Raw genomic sequence first — 24,238 nt, forward strand, 5'->3', positions numbered from 1 at the left:
GGCGCACATGGGGATGCAGGACAGGAACCCGAGTAATATTGGCAGGATCTCTGCATGCATAGGCGTGAGGTGTACTTTGCTGTACCAGATCAATTCAATGAGCGAACCGAGGGCGTGACGAGACTATCGCGCCAGGCTGGGACGCCACAAAGACAGGGGAGGCGTGGGGATCCATCTGTTGGTACGGTGCTGTACTGTACTGTACTGGACTGGGCTAGGTTGGTTGGTGGTATAGCGGGAGAGGAGAAAAAAAAAAAGGGTGGGAACATGGTCAGCTGGCATTGGATTGGATTGTTGGCTGCTTGTTTCCTCGGGGGCGGCTCTCTTTTGGATGTGGATGCGGACAAGATGGATGGATGGGATGGGGCCTCAGTTCAACTTTACGGTGAAATGGGTGACTGATTGGACCGTGAGTGTTTCCAAATACGACGCACTCACTCTGGAGCGAGCTTTCTCCCCCAGCTAGAGTTGAATCATATGGGATGTCTCCATATATCCGGTTTCGCGTGTGTGCACACACGCTAGGTACGTTGTCTCCGCCCCGTATCTGCAATTTTTGGCTCATTTGTACATACCTAGGCTAAATAATTGATACTCTGTTCACATGAACGCAAATGCAAGTGGAGGGTCAAAGAGAGAAGCCGATCAGAGTGGACGTGACACTTGGACTCTCTCCCCCGTATCGTTGCATCTCCCTCAAATCTCGCGTCTATCCAGGGCGCCACAAAGGTGCTTTGCCCCAAATTGCCTCGCCTAGGTGAGAGGTACTCTCCTTCCTCCTTTGCGGCATCGGTTGCCTATAGTCTCCTCGCACGTGATGATACACTAGTTCCAAAGAGGACGGTGGTGACAAGCAAGGGGGGGTGGCCTGTCGGCTTTTTACGTTTCGCTTGATGCGTTGCTGGGCTCGGTACCCGTCCGCTGGTAAAGAGGTCGCCGGGTATCCATGGCTCGCAGCTGGGGGTACCTAATGCGTCGATATCTACACTGTACGATTTGCCCGTTGAGGGAAGAGGCAGCAGCAGCTGAGCGAGGGAGAGGGAGAGACCGAGCCTGGGCAAAGATAAAAGAAACAAGATGAGGACCAGGGTGCATGCTTTTGCACACATGGTTGATGCATGATTGGCGTGCTTAAAATCGATGGCGAAAGATGCCATGCGACAGCGTTTTGGCATTTCCTTCGAGGCCAAAAAAGCCCGAGGCTCTCTCAATGGCCAGCTAAAACAAGGGTATGGGGGGGTGTCTAGCCGTGAAAAACAACCGAGAGCGAGCGAGTAAGAAAAGGAAGGGCAGAAAAAAAAGATACATTGCCCATCCCATATGTCGAGCCAAGGAAAAGTACAGTGCCAACTAACCGCGATTGTATCAGTTACGTACCTTGCTTCCTGGCTTCCATACCTGGCCTTAGTAGCCTTTTTCTATTCCGCATTCACACGTAAATCCTTTCTTCTCATTTGACCCATGGTTTCGGTTGGCCGAGAAGTTTAGTACCTAGCAGCAGCAGCAGCTGGCACTGACTGGCACTGGCAGTCCAGTCCTTCCTTCCTTCCTGACGCCTTCCCTCCTAACCACAACCTTACTAAACTTATCTCTCTTTTTCCTTTTCGCCTTTTTTCTTTCCCTTTCTGCATCTCCTCTTCGACGGGATCCCTCCCACACACTTTTTCCTTTACTCTCTCTCAAGGTGCATCCGGCCAAGCTTATCCGCCTATAGGCTTTCCGTCTGAAGCCTATTTTTTTTTCTTCCTTCTTACTTTTCCCTTAATTATCTCCCCCCTTCCTTCCGACTCCGACCCCGATTTTCTCGCCTTTTTTATTCCGTCATCTCGCCCACCAAAAAGGCCTATCGCCGCGCCGCAATCCCTATCCAGCCCAGGCTTTTTTCTTGACTACCTATCACCAGGCAACAAATTGCGCGCCACGGTCGTGCAACGTTCCACGCAACGCGTCCGCGTTCTTCACAATCAATTTCCACCATCGCAGCGATCGCTCTCTCTATCGCGTCCTCGGTTTCACCACCTTCATCTGGTTCGCTCGTACCCGCTTACCTCTTTTTTTCCTGATCTCTTTTCCCTCCCCAGGCTCCCTTTGTTTCCGCGCCCCTCGAGCAAGTCAGGAAACAAGGTGCGCTCCAAACCAGGGGGTGTGGCCCACAGCGCAGAGTGTGGGCTCATTTGCGCGACCGGGGGTGGTGGAAGCGATTTCGAAAAAGGGTTTGACTGTTGGGTTGAGCCTGGTTTTTTCCAAGACACGCCATTGACGACGCAGGGAAGCAGTCAGGAAGAAGAAAAGAGAGAGAATCAGTCGTGACGACTATCGAGCTTTGCATGACGATACTCAAGCCGCTTGCTTTCCTTTTTCTCCACCTCTTGCAGAACTGCACTGCTCGTGGGAGGCGATTGTCATCTTGCGCAAACCTTGGCTACTATCGGTCAATCTGGGTCAATCGGATTGACTTGAGGATCGACACCCTTTTTCGTCCTACGCACCATCCTGCTCCTCATTTCCAATTTCCAACCCATCGCCTCAGCTTGTCCTTTTTAGGCGGTTCGTCCAATTCCCGCCCGCTTTGAGCACGCGCCCCACGACTCTATTTTGGCCCTCGGACCATCGGACTGGAGCCACGGCGATCTTCCAATTCCTCCGACTCGATCTGGTCTCTCGAACTTTTTTTTTTTCCTGGTCTAGGTAGGTAGTGGGACGCCTCGGCCACCTGTAGCTGGGTGGCTCCCTTTCATTTCATCCGCACAAACTCGGTCACGTGCATCCCGAATCTGACCTCGACTCTTCACTTAGACAACACCATCAATACTCAATTAGATGAACTATCGACAGTTCACTCGCGCAAACTCTCGCTCTTGCTCACAAGACATTGAGGATAACTACTAATTCACGTCGGCCCCATATGGCCTCAACAGAGGAAGCTGCCGCCATGGCTGCGCTCCCTCTTGAGGAGCACAAGTCTGTCTGGGACGAGACAGAGCGCAATTTCTGGGCTAAAATTCGTCGCCAACGAGAAGCAGAGAATAGCAAGGCAGAGCAGGAGTATCAGCAATCGGTAACCGAAATGCGAATGAAGCTTAGTGAGCTTACGGGGCGACGGACCGAGCTGACCGAGTCGCAAACCCGCCTGGCTCGAGAACTGGCCAAGGTCGAGGCCGAGCTGGCTCGTGTATCTGAAGAATGCGAGGAGAAGGCAGCTCGACTTGAGTGCATCGAGCAGGATCACCGAAAATCACGACAAGCGCAGGCTGAAAGGCAGCAGGAGATTTGGAGGACGATGCGCCGGTTTTTCAAGGAGAAGAGAGGCGAGGAGCTGGGCTCCGAGGATTCTGAGGACCCCGACGCAGAACAGTTTCTTCTTCCCGAGGATATGCCAGGCCTATCCATGACGAATGGAGCCTCTACTCGACCAAACACCGCCGACGGTCTCACGGAGGCGACAAGCGTTCAGCCCACTGATGGAGAGAGCATGGAAGGCATTGAGCATCACGAGAATAACGCCGCCCGCGATACGCCCACGCCCGATGCCATCGTGGATGTTGTCGATGCTGACGGTAATGTCATTGGACCAGTGCAACGGATTGAGCCCTGGAATCAGTGGGTCGAGGGAATCCAAGAACTTGAGATCCTACGACCTGTTAAGATTCGTCGAGGTCGCCGTTTCAACGACGCACATCTCGCTAGTATTTATGAGCGATCCGAGGCAAAGGGTGTCAAGTGGTTGGCTTGTATGATCCAAGCGACTGGAGAGATCCAAACCAAGCGATGCCATTCATGTGACAAGAATCAAGGAGCATTTGATGACTGCATCATAGTTGGAGGGGACCTGTTCCAGAAGTGCGGTAACTGCGAGTGGAATCGCCAGGGCTGCCATGATGCTTCTGGAGAAACGATTGACATACTAGCTTCCAGAGAGAGGGCGCGACAACAAAAGGAGTCCAAGGATGCGCCAGCAAGAGTCTCACCAGAACCCGAGGCTCAGACACAGCGCGTTGAGGCTCAAGCAAGACCTGAACCTACGCCTCAACCTGAACCCCAGCCAGTTCACAGAGTCGAGGAACGTGCCAGACTTCCTTCACACCGGCCATCTCCTCAGCCTATCCCTCAACAAGCTCCTGAGCGAGTATCTCAACAACCTTACGAACGATCTCCCGAGCGACTACCTCACCGAGTTCCTGAACGAGCTCCCGAACAACTGCCCGAACGAATTCCTGAGCGGCTCCCTGAACGACTATCCGAGCGACTGCCCGAGCGACTACCTGAACGACTACCTGAACGACTGCCTGAGCGACTGCCCGAACGTCTTCCTGAACGCATACCTGAACGAATTCCTCCGCAGGGTCCCGAGCATCCTCGTGAACCAGCTCCTCAGCGAGTTATCGAAAGAATCGCAGGACCAGCCTCTGTACCAGTTCTGGAACGTGTTGTAGAGCCGGTTTACAGACCAGTCTACGAGCCTTCACCCGTGCCCTCCAGCCAGCCTACACCAGTACCCAGACCTGATCTTGCCCCCGAGCGCATGATAGATCCTGTGGTAACGCCTTTACCGCCCATCCAACTCCAACCTAGATCAGAGGCTCCTCGTTCTGCCCTCCCTTCGCATGCCCCCCGCTCCGTTCGCCCCGACATTCTTCAGCCTACTACTGAGTTTGATACCCCCGTGAAGGATACCAGGGCCCACGATGGCTTTCAACCGGCACGCGAGCCAGAGCAGATGCCGACACCCCAAGAGTATCGAGTGACCCCTGGGTTCACCCCGGCCAATATGAGAAGTCGACCTCCCTCGGCGGAAAAGGAACGACCAACACCAGCATCCATGCCGATTGAGCCCTCGCCTCAACCAACCGAGTCTCCTCCTTCCGAGGAAGTTTTGGAAGAGATTTCACGCGAAAATCTGGTTCTCAGACACAACGGAGAATATTACACATATCCCGAGTGTGTTGAAGGCGTGCCTTTGGCCAAGGTCGACGAAAGTCATCCCTACTGGGAGTCTAACTGGCCTAACGTGAGAACATTGATCGAGCCTCAACTGGCTCGATGGCGCGAAAAGCACCAGGCTGCAATCGAGGCCGGCCCCAAGCAAGAGAAGGGTGGATCGTCAAAGTACCAGATTGGTAGACAGGTCAACCGTGGCATCAAGATCCTCGAGTTCCATGAGACAGGCCCCATCAGCCCATATCAGCTACTCAGCAAGAAGTACACTCAATCAGGAAAGGGCGGTATCACCTCCTACGACACACTGTTCCGTCTATCAGAAACAATGTCAGAACTGGAAAAGTTCAAACTCGACATCGAACCTGTTGAGTGGATGCGCCAGCGTCTCCATGAGTTGATCCTGGCTGAAGGACCCAGCTTTAACCTCCCCCGAACGGTTCATGACTTCTACCATGACCCGAAGCTGACTGCACTGCGATATAAGCATGGCTTCAAGAACATTGGAAGGCCCTCAGGGTTGAAAGCGCGTCAGAGCCAAGGTAGTCCCAGCAATACGCCCAAGCCCCTGAAGAAGCGCAAGAGCATGCATTCTGTTGTCAGCACGCCGCGCGAGGCTTCCTTTGTCGACCAGTCCCCTTTGGCTAGCCAGATTCCTATGGGCCCCGAAACCCCTTTCAGTACTCATCTGAACAAGAAGCCCAAATACCTGTCGCCTGTTGCCGGCCCGATTCATGACGAGTTTCACTCGGATGCCTGGTCCGACACAGACTCTTGCAGCGGAGGAGAAATCACCAGGGATGACTGGCGACTGTACCAAGTCAAGAACCGATTCTTCACGAGCTCGACTACAGTCACTCAGTACTGGACCTGGCTCCAGTCAGCAGGTTGCTTTCAGCATCAAGTCCTGAAGGATGTTAAGCCCGTTACTTGGGGGCTCTTCAAAGATCACATTGATTTCCACGTTAACCTCGACGAGATTGAGGAACTGGTTTGGAACATTGAGGCGCTCCGCATTCACATTGTCATGAAGAAGGTTAGCGCCAGTACGGATGGGGATAGAGGGCCTCGTGGAGACGTAATGGCGTCTTTCAAGCGGGATCGAACGATGAGACGGTTCCTATTCTTTTGCCGGGAGAGGGGAGTCAAGATGCTGCGGCAGACAACGTGAGTGTAACCCTATTTCGTGTCTTGAGAAGCATGGTGCTAACTAGGATGAAGCGAGGAAATTGATCGTCGATGGCAAATGATGAATTCAGAACTGCTTCAGGATGCCCGCGGCGAGTCGAGCAAGGACTTGGTGGATTAGTTTTGACCCCTGCGAGAAACGCTTGAATCACCCTGATATGCCATTGTCCGTCGAGACATGGCACGAAGGTTGTTTGCTTGGCCCGTTTATATGCTTGCTCTATAACGCAACACTTCTGCATAGGGTCAGGTTTGGATCAACAACCAAGGCCTTCAACTACGATCCTCTACGATACCGCTCCTTCGTTTTTTCTTACGACTCAACCGCCATTGTCAGCCTTTTGCTTCTCCATGGCCTCTACTAGGGGTGCTCCAGAGAAGATTTTGGCTTTTAACCCAGAGGGTTCAGCGTCGTCACTATCGGGTTGGGAATTAGCACGCGATGGCGGTTCCCTCTTCCATTCTCCCCTTTACACTGGCTCTTGCTAGTCTACTGATTGCTGTTTATTTTCTTGTTGCTTGTTTTCTTCTCTTCTCTTCACGTTATAGAGGGCACCATCTGGAAGCCCATACCAACACTGGAACTTGGACGGATTAGGTGGAATTGACTTTGGCTCAAGGGACTCGGGAACGGGATATGACGGGCCAGACCGGTGGGAAAAAGCGTTTAGGCACTAGTCAAATGGGTCTTTGTGTATGATCTTAAAGTTTTTGTCTCTAATAGATTCTAGCGTCGCCTCCCGTCGCTCAGGGGGTGATGCTCTAAGTTACGCTCAAGGGACCTTGGCTACTTGTGATATCTCAACAGTTTATGAGACTTGTGGATTATTTCTGACATTGTACGAGTTGTGTATATATGATTTCCAAGTTCCTTTGACCTATCGTTTTCTCAACGTCCGTCCCCCAACTACCCCGACGCTCTGAGTGGCCCTTGCTACTGGCTTGGCATCGACACTCTCCCCCATCATCCGGCTTATCAGTGCAGCCCTACATTCCTCGGCCTTTTCATCGCGGTACTCAAGCTGCGTCGACGGCGGCTCAACTTCCTTGGGTTCTGCCGAGTTGAAGTCGTCGCCCATCATCTCAGACGGGTCGTGCGCAGAACGGGAGGCGACGCTGCTGGCGTTGGAGGCGTTACTGATAGCACGGCCGAGGATCTGGCGCCTGCGAGGCCGCGGGGGAGGGTGCTCGGGGTCATCAGAGGTGTGGGAGAGGTTGGAGGTGAGGTTCGGGGTTGTGGTTTCGATGAGGGATGTTAGTTTCGTGGAAAGGGCACGACGCTCGGCGGCTTTAGCGCGGAGTCGAGCTTGTTCTGCGTCTTGCTGCTGTTGCTTCTGCTGTTGTTGCTTCGGCTGCTGAAGACGCTCTTGGTGTGAGTTGTCATGAGCTTCTGTTGTGTCTTGGTGAGTCGTGGTGTCCTGGTGTGTGGTTGTGGAGGATTTGCTGGTGGGATCGGAGCGGGTGCGTGGCATGGGTTCTTGTTTCTTTGTAGGGGAAGGGGGCTTGTTAAGGTGTTCTGAGGGGACTTCAGCGAGAGGGGTGTCGAAATCGTTGTCCTTAGAGAGGCTTGTGGGAGCGGCTTGATGAGTGCGAGCTGTAGCAAAGTCGGCCGAGGTGGTGGAAGCTGCTTCAGGGAGTGGGTGAGTGATGCTCTTGCGGTGCGGCTTCTTGGGGGAATCGTGGTCAAAGGCTGTAGTGTCTACTCCTGCGAATGCAGGAGCCTTGGGCATCCCGGGCTTGGCGTTGAATGGTTCTGAATGAGTGCGTTGTATGGGTTTGCCTAATGGTCTGGGTTGTGCCTCAGGGGCTTTCTTCTCGACAGACTTTAACTTTGGCTTGAGGGTTTCTTCATATCGGTTCTTGATCTCAGGGAAGATAAAGTCGTCAATGGGAACCTTGAAGCCGGTGGATATACATTCCCACAGCCAGTCGCCTGACACCACGGGGACGCCCCATCGAAGTGCCATGCGTAGCTTCTCCTTGCGCATAGCAGCGAGAGAACTGCAGATCAAGACATCCGTAGTCTTGCGAAAGTCCCCATCAAACTTGGCTCCTAGCTGGACGACGGCACGGGCGACCTGGCTGAGTTCAATGCCAGTGAAGGCGGCACTACATATGACGAGGTTGCTGAAGGCGGGAATGGGAAAGAAAGGAAAGGGTCTGCCTAGGACGTGCTCTGTTGGATCAAAGTAGAGCTTGTTGTGAAGACACTTTTCAATGTAATATTCTGTCACAACATGTAGGTCATCGTAGGATTCTTGAGGGTGGGTATCTGGTTGAGAGTTTTGAGGGACGATCAGGAAGCGGCCGAGGGGCGGATGGGGGGTTTTGCCATGGGCAGCTTCTTGTACTGAAGCACAAATAGAGCCTCCCAGCGTAACTATTGTCTGTTGGAGAACTGATGTCCGCTGCCCAGTAAAGCCGTGGATGTAGAAGTAACAGTTGGCGAAAATGCCTTGGTTCTCTGGGACGATAGGGGCGAGGGGTTGAGCTTCGGCGGGTTGAGGTTGTTGAGGTTGATCCTGGGGCTTTTCTGCCTCTGAATTATTCTCGTGGGCAAACGAGTACTCTCTTGAGGTTGACCGTCCAAGGATATCACCCCAGAGATTGTTACGCTGTGAGCTGAGCTTCATGCTGGCCGTCTTCCTTAGCTTCCTAGGTCCTTCATCGGCGGCGATCACGGCTGATCTGGAGCGCTTGCTTGCTGTCCTTTTGAGCTCTCTTGTGACCCAAGCCCCCCTTCCTTGCTGCTCGGGCGGTAGTATAGGATCGAATTTGGTCTCCTCCAAGATCATGCCTCGTGCAATGGACTGGTCCAGCCAAGCAAGGGTGACGGGGTGGATGCCCCATTGCCTGGCCGCCTCGTACTTTCTGCCCTCGGGTTTGTTGACGATGAGGTGGCTGCACTTCTTCGTGAGGTCCCCGGTGTATTTGCCGCCGTTCGAGGTGATTTTGAGGGCAATCTCGTCCCGCTGCTCGCCGAAGCCCGTGAGACAGATCATCAACGAGTCCCTTCCTGTCTCTCCTTCCTGCGGCTGGACCGAAGGGTCGACACCTCGCTTCTCCAATGGCTTCAGCTGGTATTCGGCTTCGAGTTTTCGGTAATTGATCTCATCGTCGTTCTTCCATAGCTCGCTGAGGGCCTCGATCCAAGCAGCATCCATGGCCTTGATGTCGGGGCGTTCACGGGCAACATGTCGGTATTTGGGTGTGTCATAGTCGCCGACAATGAGATGGGTAACGTCAGGAGTGAGATCGTACTTGTGGACGCCACCTAGCTCGGAGACCTTGCCAGCGATGGTTGTCTAGGAGCGAGAGGATGTTAGGAAATGCGAGCACATGAGACGGCACGAGGAGTCTTGGTCTACTAACACGATGCTCAGCGGGGATACTCGTACAGCAGACGATGATGCCCTTGAGAGGCTCTGCTGGGTCGATCTGCACATCTTCATCGTCAACAGCGTTGGACGAGGCCATGTTGATTCCTCTGCCAGGGGCGGTTGCTGTGGTGTTGCAACCTGGGGGTTGAAGGTTGTGATAATATTTTCCAGACGCGTTGATAACCGCACCGCGTCAAGTGGTCGCCTACGTCGTGACCGGATGGGCGTCATGACCTGGGGCGGGGGTAGGTGCTTTTGGGCCTGTGAATCATTTCGCACTGTAACGAGCATCACTAACTCTCACTGAAGCGATGAAATTAGTGTGTTGTAGGGTGAGAGGTTACAGTGTGAATAGACTTCATGGTCTAATATAGAGCCATTCTTGCTCAAGCTGGTAGGGCAGATTCATCATGGATCCTCAGTCCGAACTCATTGAATGAAACATTTGTTCGAAGACTAAGAGGCCAATTAATGGCAAACATGATTAAATTAAACAACCTCGAACTGGTCGTGAAGAGAAGACCAGCAGAGTAGAATAACATAGAGTCAGTGAAGCACGTGCGACATGGCCGCTTCCAGGGTCTTGGAATGGAGCTGTCTGCCTGGAGGCACCTGCCTTACACACAGCAGCGAAAGACGGGCAGCGAGCACTCACTGAGCCCCGCTCACTAGAAGAAACCCCACCATCAGCTAAGATCGCAGCCTCGTCGCGAAAGCTCAGAACCCCTCCATCCACTTGCATCTCATTCCCCTCTTCCACCGCCACTCGAGCGCAACGGCGCATCTTTGGGAAGACTCCGCCGTGCCTGACACCTTCCGCTATCGTTCGGTCCACTCGCAGACCCGACCTTGGGCACCTCGATCTCCTCCTGGCCATCGTTCGGTCCTGGCCTCAATCGACATCCCTCTGCCTCGCCGAGCATCGATACATACCTCCGGACCAGGGCGATCCTTGGTGCAACATCTCGACCGCATTAGCAAACGCGGGGTTACTTTGCCCTCAGTATCTCCGCATAGACGAGACAACTATATACAAAACCGGAACCACAGTTGGCTACCTTCAAGATGCCGCCGCCGTCTTCCGCCCAGCAGAAGGTGCTCATCGCCCAGTTTGTATCCTTGACTGGTGCCACAGAGCGTCAGGCTACTCGTGTACGTTTCTCTCCCAGCAACTTATGGACAGTCTATCTCAGGCAGCCTGGGCCTGTCTTGGCGTCAGCCAGCCCCACGATACGAAAGCTCTCCGCGATTTGACTAAATCGGTCCCGGCGCAGCAGTCGGGGGCTGCAGCGGTGACGCTGTTTAGCCTGGAGGTAGTCGAACGATGATCAAGCTTAGTTGGACTAACATAGGCCGTAACAGTTCCTCAAGAATGCAAGCTTCAAGATGAACGAAGCCGTCGATACGTGAGTCTTTATTTCTTTGGTCTGGCTATTCTTACGACTATTCGCGTTACATCACCTCTTTTGTTTCCTGTCATGATGTTGTTGCGCCAGCCTGATGTGGTCAATTCACCCGGCCATGCATTGCATCTGGAACCGCCGGGTATGGTTTGCCCCTTGTGCCTCGTCATATCAACTAGGCCCACTGCTGCTCGGCTCATTTGTTGGATGCACAGCAGAGTATGGCCGACAGTGACGCCGATGGCACTGAAACACTGCTTGCTCTAAAGGGGTAATCTGAACCCTTCGATTCTACTCTGGGGCTTTGACTTGTCTTTCGAATGCCATTGTCTCTACGGATAATCGGTGGTTGGGTCATGGAAATCTTGTCCGCCTTGGTGTTGTTGGATTCGACTTCGATTTGACACAACTCCTCCCTTGTCCCGGCTTTGAGACGGCTCTCAACTAGCTCGACACCACGTCTCACCAGAGTCACTCAAACATTCAACATCTTCGGGAGCCCGGGATAGTCCAAATATGAATTGGGAGGGTGTTAAGAGGCGTATCGCAACCCGCGTTATTCCCACCTTGTCCCTATCCAAAAAGTCCAGCAAAGTTGGTCTTGGGACGTCTTACAAGGGGTCACCCGCAGAGACGTCCAACAAGTCGAAAGCGCGGTACATCACCTCAACCGAGTGCGCAGCAATCTTGTCATGGCCAAGTCGGCTGCATCCGAATCCTATGCCAGCGCATCGCACACCTCATTGCTAGTAATTTATTAAAGTATTTCTTGTCACTGACACGGACCGAATAGGTACTTCTCTTCGGACGGAAATGGCAAGGGACCATCACCAGTCGAGGCCAAGTTGGAATCCTTATTCGACCAACTGCAGGGTCAGTATCATACGGACGCTTGCTCATGATTCTTTGGCTCATAACCTCGTTTAGACAGTAACGATGAGAAGGACAAGTTGGAGCTTGACTCCACTATGGCTTACCTCACTGAGAAGCTCAAGATCAACATCGAGAACGCAGAACTCCTTGTGGTCCTGGAACTTCTCCAGGCACCTTCAGTGGGAATGATTACCAGGAGGGGATATGTTGATGGATGGAAAAACACTGGGTCAGTAACTCATATATGACCGACAAATGGGTTGATACCTTTTCAAAGCTCAATACTGACTAGTCATCTAGAGTTGGAGCATCACATCAGGAGCATGCTACCCATCTTCGACGACTGATTTCATCCCTCTCCTCCGACCCCGCCTTGTTCAAGAAGGTATATCGGTATGCTTTCGTTGCAGGACGAGAACCCGACCAGAAGGCCCTCGGCCTGGAGAACGCCCTCGTTTACTGGGACATCTTGTTTGCCTCTCCCGGAATGGAGTGGAAGACTGCGAATCACGACTGGCTGGACCTGTGGAAGTCCTTCCTCAATGCAAAGTGGACCCGGTCTGTCAACAAGGATATGTGGAATATGACGCTCGAGTTTGCCGTCAAGTCTCTGTCAGACGAGTCACTATCTTTCTGGAACGAGGACGGTGCGTGGCCAAGTGTCATTGATGACTTTGTCGAATGGTGCCGCGAGAAGGGTATCGGTAAGACCGACGGCATGGATGTTGACGACAATTGAAGAGATCGTCGGACTCGTGACGACGACGGCGACACCAGGATGGAGTGGAGTACATAACGACGTGAACGATGGCCTCGGCCTAGTCACCACATAGCATTTTCAGACAACATATCGTGCAAGGGCCAACCAGGAGCATGGGCAGCGGGCTGCGTTTCTAGACAGGGCGGCATTAGCCAAGGGCACTCAGGCCACTGGTGTGGCTGCAATTGATGACTTTATGATAGATAGGTAGCGACACACAAACAGATCGAGGTTATCGTTGTCTTGGTTGCGGACTGAGCCCGGTCATGGACGGCTCAGAAGCATCGGCATGGCCAGGTTCGAGGGGGTCGGTAGTGAAATGCAATGCAGAGATTCTGGGCTCTATAGTAGTTCATACAACCGTGACTGCCATCCCCAAGGCAGCGTGTTTTTAAATGTACACGGCATCCTCATGCCTGGACTCTTGACTCTGGACATATCCAGGTCCTCGATCCTTATGCTCTTGAGTATCCTACAGCATAGCCTTCCTCCTCCTCTTCGTCAGCCGCAAATTGGTCGTCGTAAGGTAATTATCGTTTCAATTCCCATCCGCCCGCTCTATGCCTCGCTACCTGTCGTCTTCCACTTGGGTGGTCCGAATCTCGCCAGCGTCTCCAGCTTGCCGTCGCCGAGCTTGACGTGAGCGGCGCGGATCATACGGGGCTCGAGGCGCAGGGTGTTGCGGACGTCCTGGTGCACCTTGGAGGCGGCGTCGTATCGCATGACAAAGTAGTGGCCGTGGGTGTGCTTCATCTGATGCACCGAGATGGGCTTGGGGAGGGAGAAGACGCCCCAGTTGGCGAGGCCGCGGACGACGCCGCCATTCTTAAGGACGAGGGAGCCGACAGTCTGGGCGATTCTATGGGCGAAGATGTTAGTCAATGGATGAGGGCGATCGATGGTTCGAAGGGCTCGGTGGAGGCGTACTCTTTCACCTCGGAGAGGTTGCCTGGTCGGACCTATTTCGAGTCAGCTTGCTTAGTTTGCAGGAGATTGAGGTAGGGACATACAATTGCAATGAGTTCGTAAAGCATCTTGGCGACGACATCTACGTGAAGAATGGGAATGCCACAGAGCAATTCGAGGTGATACTATCGCCGAGCTTGAATGGATTTCTGGGTCTCGAATTTTGATGCCGAGGATCAGCCGTGGTAAAGGGTGGGCTAGAACTCGGTGAAGCTTCATGACAAGTGGGGCACACCCCTCCTCTGGTGCTCACGATTGAAGACATGGGATGAAAAGATCGCACATGTTCAATTAGATTCAATTGACGTCTGTTCATGATCATATTGATACATCCTCATGTCTATAGTACAATAGTATTTGGGTTTACACTCGAGGCACGCCTCGAAATACACGGTTCCTCAGAACCTAGATCCGCTCCTTGGACAAGGCCTGCCATATATTCCAAGGCAGCTTCCAACCCGCCGTCTTGACCGCAAACGGATCGAAATCAGCTTGTTCTAGCCTTTCCAGATACTGAGCTGCTGGTATGGCCTCCAGAAGCACGCCAAAGCCCTGGCGTATCTCCTTTATTGTGTCACTCTCCTCCTCGTAAAAGTGTTCACCCTCTCCGTGATGCTCAAACTCGTGGCCTGGGTCCTCGCCGGCCTTTAACCTCTTGAGCATCTCGCGCGCTGTGATCAGATGGTCATTGGCCCTCGTAGCAACCTGGAAGACTGCGTCTTGAAGGCCGGGCGCATTGGGGCCTTGTCGAAAGACTTCCTCCTCCTTGACCCCCGCCTCAGCCATTGCATCCAGCGGAAGAAGTAGGGCCGGTTCGCGCGAGGGGGGAGCTTCTCCGGATGGTGTATTCACCGGGGGAGGTGGTGCTGCCAGGACAGGAATTCCACGCAGGACGGCCACGATGCCACATGCCTTTCCAATATGGCTCGCAAGGTGGTCGACATTCATTGAGCGCAATGGAAGAGACGCTAATGTTGCATACATCAAGGTCGAGTATGTATTCTCGGCGTACTCCTCCAAGCTTGCCAAACTCCCAAACGGCCGATTGGACATGTGCTTCTCTCTCGTCCTTACCAGCCGCGACACCCAGAACTTGATGGACTTTTTGGTTGCGGTCCCGGCGCGCGCCTCCAAGTCTTGGAGACTCTTGTGTAGCAGGATGCAGATGGGTTCGCGGGGGGGACGGCCGGCGAAAGTGTTGTCGATGGACTCCTGCCAGAACTTCATGCGCAGGGTCCCGATCGTGGGGTTTGAGACGAGCTCGGGGAGGCGGACGAGCTCGAGGTTGAGGGTTCGGAGAGCGGCGTATGTGTCTTGGACGGGGGAGGGGACGAAGCGGCGGATGAGATGGGCGTCATAGTCGCTATTTCTAGAGGATGTCAGCTTCAATTGGTATGGGGGAGGGGATTAAGCGTACTGTAGTTGTGTGTAGCAGTACCGTCTTGCAGATTCGACGTCGGCATCGGTAATGTAGGTTCGACGACTCGTCCGGGCATGGGCGAAGCCTCGAAGGCCCTGGCCCAGAAGCCGTGGACGATACATGCAGCCTAGATTAACCCAAGGTTGCGCAGCACGAATTGATCTCCAGCAGCGAGTTTCACCTCGAAAGCGGCGGTGCTGGTCGTGATATGATGGACATGACGGTCTTGCGACTTAGGCACGGCCACCCATGAACGTCGGATTTCCAATCCTCGGGAAATTTTTCATGACGTCGGAGTTACCAGCCACACTTCTCAGCCACATCAATTAACAGTGGTCACTCAGGAATCGCGCGGTCATGTGACCTCTTGACACCAAAGCGCGCCTACAATAGCTGATCGCGTCCCCCTGCGCGACGCCGAGGCGATCATCTGGGTTGGAGCTTGGGTTCGACATTTCGGCCAGACTTTGAATGGAATCTGTATATCCACTCAATTTGGGTGAATTCCAGCAAATATGAGCTTCAATGATTCTCAAGAGCCTCCCGCAAAGAAGCGCAGATTCTTTGTGGACCCTTCAGAGGCCTCTTCTGATCCAGCATTACCAAGCAACCTCGACTCGTCCCCGCTACAGCCACGAAGACGCTTTTTCAAGGACGAAGATGATGATGTCAAGCTAGAACAAGATGATAGAAACATCCTCGTCGAACGATCCGCAAATGAAACATCACAGCAATCACAACCTCCACCTCCATCCGACCTACAGCAAGAGTCGTCCTCCGTATCCTTCGATCAGGAGACCTTTGAGGCCTTCATTGGCGATAAAGTCAGCTCCGATGTTCTCTCCGCTATCAGGGACCATTGCGGAAACAACCTCGAACGAGCCGTCAACATGTACTTTGACGGGACGTACAAAAAGTTCACCAAGAAGCCACCATTGCCGACCCCGTCGAGACCTACAGCTGCGAGCTCGAGTCGCTCCCCAAGCGCCATCACAGAACGCCCAAAAGCTACGATCTCACAAAAGCGAATGCCGAATTTTCGATACATAGGAGCATTTGGTGCTGAAGGATGGGCCACTCGAAGCGGAACCAACCTCCTTAAGCATGGCGATATTGTCAAGATCGAGCGACACAAGCCCCCACCACCACAGCCGGCAAAGGTCAAAGGGAAATTTGGTTCTGTCACACCATCAAGAGCCAATAATTTTGCTTCAAGGCGGGTTGATATTGTTGTGCGCTTCACGACACAGAGCGGGACGGAAATTGGACGACTGTCAAAGGACACGGCGAAGTGGGTGTCGACATTGATCGATCAGAAGGTCTGCAAGTTTGAAGGAACCTGCGTCTACATCCCTGAGAGACTCCGGACTAGCGATACCGTGTTTCTGCAACTACGATGCTTCATACTCAAGTCAGCCTTTTTTGATCGCTCCTTTCAGCTGGCTGACGACCGGTCGGCCGTCTTCTTTGAGCAGAACGAGACGACTGATGAGAAGAATCTTCGGCTACGGCAGTTTGCTCTAGTGAAGCTCTTTGAGGAAATCAATTTGCAGCCGACCGTAACGAATGCTGCTGCGAAGGACGGTCGGAAGGGGCTCCTTCATGCTGCTGAGCAGGACGAGGAGAAGCAGAAAGACCTCAAAAAGACAACCACCAATGGAAAAGAAGTTCACTCATCAAATTCGTCAGATACGGAAGAGGGAGAGGAGCTGGAGCAGGACCAACTCGATGCACTCTACAAGAAGGCCCAATCTTTCGACTTCAGTACCCCTGAAGCGGAACCGGCAGAGACGTTTGCCATGGATCTTCGCCCATACCAGAAGCAAGCGCTGCATTGGATGATGGCCAAGGAGAAGGATGAAAAGAGCAACAGAGAGCCGTCGATGCATCCTCTCTGGGAGGAATACACTTGGCCTCTCAAGGATGTCGACGACAAGGACCTACCGCCAGTCGAGGGACAGCCCAACTTTTACGTCAATCCGTATTCTGGTGATCTCTCCCTCGACTTTCCGGTCCAAGAGCAGCACTGTCTCGGTGGCATTCTCGCCGATGAGATGGGACTCGGAAAGACGATTCAGATGTTGAGTTTGGTTCACACACACCGATCAGAGGTTGCTCATCAGGCTCGCCAATCCGCCGGTGGCATCTCTAGTGTGAATCAACTTACAAGATTGGGCATGAACTCCGAGTCTGTTCTTCCAGCGCCCTGCACAACGCTCGTCGTTGCACCCATGTCACTACTATCGCAGTGGCAGAGTGAGGCAGAGAAGGCTTCCAAGGAGGGGACGATGAAGATTGAACTATACTATGGCAACGAAAAGAGCAACAACCTTCAAGCACTCTGCTGTGCTTCCAATGCAGCCAGTGCGCCGGACATAGTTATCACTAGTTACGGCGTGGTATTGTCTGAGTTTAGCAGCATCGCTGCAAAGAATGGCGACAAGTCATTCCACAACGGCCTTTTCTCGCTCAAATTTTTCCGAGTAATTCTTGATGAAGCCCATCACATCAAGAACAGGTCATCCAAGACAGCCAAGGCCTGCTACGAGATCTCAGCTGACCACCGCTGGGCCTTGACTGGAACACCCATTGTCAACAAGTTGGAAGACTTGTTTAGCTTGGTCAGATTCCTAGGCGTGGAGCCATGGAACAACTTCTCATTCTGGCGGACGTTCATCACAGTGCCCTTTGAAACTGGAGAGTTCGTTCGGGCTTTGGATGTGGTGCAAACAGTGTTGGAGCCTCTTGTGCTTCGACGCACAAAAGACATGAAGACACCCGACGGCAAGCCTCTTGTGCTTCTACCACCCAAGCAGATTGAGATTGTCAACGTGGAACTGTCGGAGACGGAGCGAGGCGTCTATGACTACATCTTTAACAAGGCGAAGCGGACGTTCTCGCAGAATGTAGAGGCTGGCACTGTCATGAAGGCATTCACCACCATCTTTGCGCAGATTCTACGTCTTCGCCAGTCCTGTTGCCATCCTATCCTGGTCCGCAACCGTGATATCGTGGCGGACGAGGTGGAAGCCGAAGCAGCTTCCGACGCAGTCTCTGGTCTTGCTGATGACATGGATCTCGAGTCGCTCATCACCTCGTTCACGGCGGTGACGGATGAAGCGTCGAAAGATAACAACCAAGTCTTTGGCGCCCATGCTCTAGAGCAGATTCGCGACGAGGCGGAAAACGAGTGTCCGCTCTGCTTTGAAGAGCCGATGAATGACCAGACAGTCACTGGATGCTGGCACTCTGCTTGCAAAAAGTGTTTGCTAGACTACATCAAGCATGAAACTGACAGGGCAGTTATGCCTCGATGTTTCAACTGCCGGGAGCCCCTCAACCAGCGAGATCTGTTTGAGGTTGTCCGGCATGACGACGACCCTGACAAGGTCTCGAAGAAACCCAAGATTAGCCTACAGCGTGTGGGTGTCAACGCTTCGTCAGCAAAGGTTGTGGCGCTCATGTCAGAACTACGTGCGCTGCGGAGAGAACATCCCAGGATGAAATCTGTGGTGTTTTCACAGTTCACTTCGTTTCTCAGCCTCATCGAGCCAGCCCTGACACGGGCAAATGTCAAATATCTACGACTTGACGGATCGATGGCCCAGAAGGCCCGAGCGGCAGTCCTGACAGAGTTTACCGAGAGAAAAGGCTTCACTGTTCTGCTGCTCAGTTTGCGTGCGGGTGGTGTGGGACTCAACTTGACGAGCGCAGGGCGAGTCTTCATGATGGACCCCTGGTGGAGTTTTGCAGTCGAGGCTCAGGCCATCGATCGAGTGCACAGAATGGGACAAGAGTCGGAAGTGCAAGTGAAGAGGTTTGTGGTCAAGGAGAGTGTCGAGGAGAGGATGCTCAAGGTTCAAGAGCGGAAGAAGTTCATGTGAGTTGGCCAAGCTAGGGGTGACGAATCAAGGCTAACATGTGACAGTGCGACCTCGCTGGGTATGATGAACGACGAAGAAAAGAAGCTGCAACGTATTGAGGACATCAAGGAGTTGTTGAGTTAAACTCGATGCTTAACAGTTGGGCGGGTATTCCTTTGCATTCTATGGGCGTTTGTGAACTATACGACACACAACTACGGCATAGAGCAAATATAGACAGCGCGCTACGAGAAAGCTCGCGCGTAGAAATGAATAATGATGATGGGTTTTCAGGTGAGGTTGCTTCTGCTGCCTACCGTGTTATGTGCTGAGTGAGACAAGTACCGACGTCTGATCAGCGAAGCCACACATGGAAACATCACGACTTTTATTTATTTCCCAAAATTCCGAAACTCAATCAGGCTGTCTGGTCATTTTATTCATTCAGAGACCGAGGCGATCATTCAGCGAATATTTCTGGTCATGGCAATGTCTCATAGCGGTCATGTTCCTGCATTGCCGCGTCCAGTCGCCTCAGACAAATCATCGCGTGACCATGAGCCTCCATCATTCAGGACAACCCATCACGAACCTGACGCGTCTCACCTGACCTGGGACTCTCATGGGTTTCAACTCACTGTTTGGGGGCGGCATACGCATGTTATTTAAAAGGGCGGGAAGCCGCCTGGCGGCAGCCGTGGTGATGCTCTGCCTTTTAGAGAGTGTAACAAGGACAAAGTACACACACATTCATTGTAGTTGGGCGTCAGTCAGTCAATCAATCTGCCGGCCGCCGAGCTGCATTGCATATATGCAACACACCCTTTTCGCTTTCTTTTCAGGCTGCAACCTTTGTTAATTTCTTCTATTTACCTTCTTTTGCGGGGTCTCTCTGATCAGCTTTGCGATCTGGAGTCTCTTCAGCTTGGAGACGCTGTCGAGAGACGGAGCGACGACGACGTTGCTGCTACTCACGACTCGGTGTCTCGGAAAGACCCAGAGATCAAGAAAGAGGTTGACGACGACAAGATCGACCTCGGACAACAAGAGACTCGGGTTGAGGACAAGTGTCAGACCACTAGAGCGTCTGACGTCGAAGCAGAGGTTGGCTTTGAAGACAGGGACGTCTGTGATAACGAGCAGGATCTAGACGACGGGTACGACAGTGACGACGAGGGACACCTTTGCTCTCTGTTACTCTACTTTATTTCAAAGACTGTTCTTCACCACCTGACAGAATCGTCCAAAGCAAACAACATGGACCGCTTCGCCGAGCAATTCTTTGGCCGCCCAGAGCGCGACGGCAATTCACGAGCTCGACCCCCCGAGAATACAAGCTTCATGGAGACGTTTGCAAAGAACCTTGCAAAGTCGGCTGCCAGGTCAGCTGCCAAGCGTGCCATGGGCGAGTCCTCTGGTAATCGCACCCGCGACCGTACTCGTGGCGGTGTTGGCGCTGGCGGCGTTGGCGAGATCAACCTAGAGGACTTTCGTGGTCTGGGTAGCTTTGTACTTGGGATGTTGAACGGAGGGAATGATGATGGACGGAAGGGTGAGGAGAGGAAGAAGGACAAGAAGAGAAAGAGGGATAGAGACAGGGATAGGGATGGGCATAGAAGCAGGGGGTTCGAAGATGAAGGAGACAGATACACCTCCGACAAGGAGAGACGCAAGAAGAAGCGCCACCGAGTCACCTTTGCAGAGCCCTACTACGAATTCCAAGGCGAAACATACCCCCCTCCCTACGAACCCGAGCCCCAATACGAGCCAGACCCTCGAGAGCATCGCCGCTCCTCGCACCGCCATCACCGACGCGACTCCCGCGAGCGAGAGGAACGCGAGGAGCGCAGACGTCGACGGCGCCAGCGTCGTTACCGTCGCGAGCTGGACCTCAAGACGCTCAAGACGGAGCTCGAGGCCATGTCTAGCACCATCATCTCGCTGAATGCCCGGGGTGCCAAGCACCGCGACTGTGAGTTTTATGATCGCTTCGTTCGCAAGGGGGGTAGGCTCCAGGATGTCATTGGGAGCACTCTGGGACAGATCCGTGGGCTTGAGGAGGGGGATGGTGATGATAGGAAGAGGAGGCACAGGGAGAGGTAGCGATAAAGGGGGTATTGTCCTTGTTTGGTTGGGCGAAGGAGGCTAGATTTCACAGGAGGATGATAGAACTGTTTCCATAGTTTGGTGTGTTTTTTTCTTCTTTCCGTCACGCAGCAGAACTATTCATACCCAGAATGTTTTCCCTCTTTTAATGTTTTTTAAAAATTGAAGTTTCTTTGTCATGTTGCATTGGGCACCGTCGTGCAAGTTGTTTGACCAAACAACTCGGAGCGCTCGCCACCAGCCCCCAAACTATCTAGAGGATGAAACCTAATTGAGTCTTTTTGTAAAAGAGCAACTTTCATTGTTTGTGGGTTGCAGAATAAAGGAATTGGAAGCTTTATGTACACAACGGGACGGCTGCTAGCCGAAGAAGCATCAAGGCTTTGTAGCGTCGGTGTCGAAACCCGTGTCTTTGTGCATAGAGATGATATATAGTAAACCATGGATTCTGTTTCTGATGTGGTGAATCACTTATCAGTGACATATCGAGATCCTCATTCTTGTGATGGCGCCCATCAGTCTTTGGTATGGCTATGGAGCAGACGACCAAGAGCATCGACACCCTAGAAGCCTCAGAGAACTCCTCAGCATGGCTCCAGTCAATAATCCATTCATCAGTTCGATCGCATCATTGAATGGTACATCAAGGATCCAGACCAATGTCAAGACCAATGTCGTCTTCTCCAGGGGAACGTCCGTTCTGCACCGTCGAAACGCCAGCTCTGGGACTGTCGGAATAGCAGTTGGGCTGACGCTGCTGGCCATCATCATCATCACTGGTCTATTCTACTGCGCTTGGGAGAACACCAAGGCGGAAAAGCGAAGGAAAATGAAGGAGAGGGAGAAGAGGAAACATCGACATCGACATGTAACACACCTTCGTGGGGGACGTCGTCGACACAGCAAGAAGCGCCATCATGTTCATAACCCTAGCGAGCATCACGACTATTTCGCCAACCTTTATATCCCAGAGCAACATCACGAGAAGCGTCACCACAAATGGAAAGACCACCACCGACACAGGCATTGTCGTCATAAACATGCCCACGACCGTCACGAACGAAAGCTATGGAAGAGACATCATCGCTGTCGCCACAAACACAACGACCCTCCAAGTCCCATGATCATCGATGATTGGGCTCCTCAACGGCCCGAACCAATACTCCAGTCTCCGATCGCCTTTGTACCAAAGTATGATGGTCTACTGATGAACGAGATGGATGCTCCTCAGATCGGTCGGGATTTTCAGGTGAGAGATTGCTTCCCTCAGTGTGGCAAGGGTGTAGATGGAATCGTCTGTCCTCGTCACGGCGTTGTTCGAGATGATAGGAAGTAAGAGAGGGTATTGCAGTCGGGACTTTGGAAAGAATAAACAGGCGCGCCAATGTACTATTAAAGGAGTATGATAAACTACCAAAGGGGAAATAGAAATCACCAAGGAAGAACAGACTTAATATCAATCAACCATATCGCAATAAGACCAAGCTCATGTCGCATGCAGCCAGCTTACAAGTTTACCGACAAGGAACCATATGCATCATAAATACAGTGGAAGAATCATACACAGAAGTGAAGGGTCTGAGAGAATGTCAGTCAACTATGCATCTAATGATGGGAGTTAACTTGCCAATGTCGTCTCATCCTATTTATCTGCCGGCTTGTCTTCTGCCGGAGGAGTCTCCTCGGTCGCAGACTTGGGTGAAGGTGGTGCGCTTCTGTCAGAACCCCTAGACCCTCTGCTACTGACGGATTTGTGCCTGTGATGGTGATGACGGTGCTTCTTCTTCTTGAAGGTGAAGCGGATAGAACCGCAATACATCCACAGGAAGACGATGACAACAGCGAGGAAGGCGGCGAGCACGAAGCCGACAATGAGGCCAATCTTGATGTTGTTGTTCCGAGAGGGGTTACTAGAGAACTGCCTCTTGACAAAAACATCTCGAGACTGGTCAATGCTGCGCAAACCCCTCTGGAATAGCCTCAGAGCCGGGTCGAGTAGGCCATGGCTCTGGGCATCAACGGGTGTCCCAGGGCGCCGGTGCACCGCAGAGACTTGCAGATGGCGCCGGATATACATCCAATCGCAGGCCAAAAGTGGCACGATGAGGATATTAGAAGGAAGAGACGGTTAAGACATGAAGGGGAGGGAGAGGGCGTGGGACGACCCCAGACGGTTGGGACATGGCATGGTGAAGAAGTGGTCGGGTCGTCCACTTGGGCAAGGCCCGGACAAGAGTGCATATTTAAGCGGGCGACGGGATAATGTGTATGGCGTGCGTGGTTTTCAACGTGTGCCTCGAGGGAGTCGAGTGCATATGCCGCTGCAGAGAGGGCGCCTCTTGCCGTGGTATCGCATGCGGGCTGAGCGTATCAGACGCAGTAAGACGAGATGCATAGTTCCAATCAGCCGAACTGAGGCGAATGGTGATGGTTACCTGCGGGGTGAAGTTGGTTGGCTGCCGTGGAATGGGGGGAGAGGCGACATGAGGAGACGAGAGAAGAGATGATAGATATCATGAGATGGGGGCATGAGAGGTAATGTATTCAAGTTGGGTATAGATAGAGACGCAATTAATTATGCAGGCATTAGACATAAAACATGCAAGCCAGAAGCAAGCTATTAAAAGATTCAGGCCCAAGTAAAACAGTAAATGCGCTGTTGGTCTTGTCTGCGGGGGAGGAGGCGATAAACTGTCCATCCAGGTGGCTTGCTTGGACAACGCATCAAATGAAGCATCCATCGAGACACTGTTGGAGCCAGTCGTACGACACCACGATGCAGATGATATTCAGCTCGAGAGGCGACGGGTTGAGAGAAAAGAGATGATGGGCCCAGCCACGGATCCATAGAAATACACTGATTGATAACTAAACCCTTCAGCACGGTCACGGGTCTCGGGCCTCGAACCTGCATGGCAAGAGCCCTGGAATGGTCCTGGCGCCTTCCTTCCCTCCCCTTCACCTTGACCTCGATCTTCCTTGCTTTTTTCTTCCCGTGAGGCTCAACCAAACCCAACTTCAACTTCCCATCGCCACTCACTACCAACCCCTGCAGAATAGACGCCCTCTCCACCATCGAAACCGCCTCACTTATAGGACCATGACTCGGCGAACCGGATCATCCTCAGCGCTTGACTAGCCGTCAATAACTCCCGGGGACACCTATCGGGTCATGCCCCGGACAGCTAAAGGAACAAGACCCCGGGCATCAGCACGACACGAACGGAACGGACCCGCTCCTAGCACACGCCGAGCGACCCGTGAGATGAGGCACGAGTCGATTGAGCACCAGAGAGTGTAATGCCCGCCTGTTCGTGGTATGCAACTCGCAGCATGCCGACCAA

At 52.9% G+C, this 24,238-nt stretch overlaps 7 protein-coding genes across 7 annotated transcripts; 4 read left to right on the plus strand and 3 right to left on the minus strand.

The window, feature by feature from the left end:
- Positions 1-2,932: 2,932 nt before the first annotated feature.
- On the plus strand, positions 2,933-6,244 carry LRP88_01043 (uncharacterized protein; the record flags this gene model as incomplete). The annotated part of the gene is made up of 4 exons (XM_083237742.1): positions 2,933-3,845; positions 3,916-4,426; positions 4,480-6,102; positions 6,157-6,244. The coding sequence occupies 4 exons, from the start codon at positions 2,933-2,935 to the stop codon at positions 6,242-6,244; spliced, it is 3,135 nt and encodes a 1,044-aa protein (XP_083106247.1).
- A 757-nt stretch (positions 6,245-7,001) lies between these two features.
- On the minus strand, positions 7,002-9,600 carry LRP88_01044 (protein kinase activating protein DPB11; the record flags this gene model as incomplete). The annotated part of the gene is made up of 2 exons (XM_083237743.1): positions 7,002-9,428; positions 9,496-9,600. 2 exons carry the CDS (start codon positions 9,598-9,600, stop codon positions 7,002-7,004), a joined length of 2,532 nt encoding a protein of 843 aa, XP_083106248.1.
- Positions 9,601-10,568: 968 nt separating this feature from the next.
- On the plus strand, positions 10,569-12,518 carry LRP88_01045 (NEDD8 ligase DCN1; the record flags this gene model as incomplete). Its single annotated transcript, XM_083237744.1, has 6 exons — positions 10,569-10,655; positions 10,866-10,909; positions 11,416-11,562; positions 11,700-11,779; positions 11,834-12,008; positions 12,080-12,518. 6 exons carry the CDS (start codon positions 10,569-10,571, stop codon positions 12,516-12,518), a joined length of 972 nt encoding a protein of 323 aa, XP_083106249.1.
- Positions 12,519-13,097: 579 nt separating this feature from the next.
- Positions 13,098-15,047, minus strand: LRP88_01046 (mitochondrial 37S ribosomal bS6m domain-containing protein; the record flags this gene model as incomplete). Its single annotated transcript, XM_083237745.1, has 5 exons — positions 13,098-13,398; positions 13,467-13,498; positions 13,550-13,587; positions 13,964-14,868; positions 14,923-15,047. 5 exons carry the CDS (start codon positions 15,045-15,047, stop codon positions 13,098-13,100), a joined length of 1,401 nt encoding a protein of 466 aa, XP_083106250.1.
- A 393-nt stretch (positions 15,048-15,440) lies between these two features.
- LRP88_01047 (DNA helicase RAD5 domain-containing protein) lies at positions 15,441-18,932 on the plus strand (the record flags this gene model as incomplete). The annotated part of the gene is made up of 2 exons (XM_083237746.1): positions 15,441-18,805; positions 18,854-18,932. The coding sequence occupies 2 exons, from the start codon at positions 15,441-15,443 to the stop codon at positions 18,930-18,932; spliced, it is 3,444 nt and encodes a 1,147-aa protein (XP_083106251.1).
- A 478-nt stretch (positions 18,933-19,410) lies between these two features.
- On the plus strand, positions 19,411-20,891 carry LRP88_01048 (uncharacterized protein; the record flags this gene model as incomplete). The annotated part of the gene is made up of 2 exons (XM_083237747.1): positions 19,411-19,448; positions 19,631-20,891. The coding sequence occupies 2 exons, from the start codon at positions 19,411-19,413 to the stop codon at positions 20,889-20,891; spliced, it is 1,299 nt and encodes a 432-aa protein (XP_083106252.1).
- Positions 20,892-22,536: 1,645 nt separating this feature from the next.
- On the minus strand, positions 22,537-22,971 carry LRP88_01049 (uncharacterized protein; the record flags this gene model as incomplete). The annotated part of the gene is made up of 1 exon (XM_083237748.1): positions 22,537-22,971. One exon carries the CDS (start codon positions 22,969-22,971, stop codon positions 22,537-22,539), a length of 435 nt encoding a protein of 144 aa, XP_083106253.1.
- Positions 22,972-24,238: the final 1,267 nt, after the last annotated feature.

The sequence above is a fragment of the Fusarium phalaenopsidis genome (assembly GCF_050370095.1).
Source record: "Fusarium phalaenopsidis strain FUZ10S chromosome Unknown contig_32278, whole genome shotgun sequence".
NCBI lineage: Eukaryota > Fungi > Ascomycota > Sordariomycetes > Hypocreales > Nectriaceae > Fusarium > Fusarium phalaenopsidis.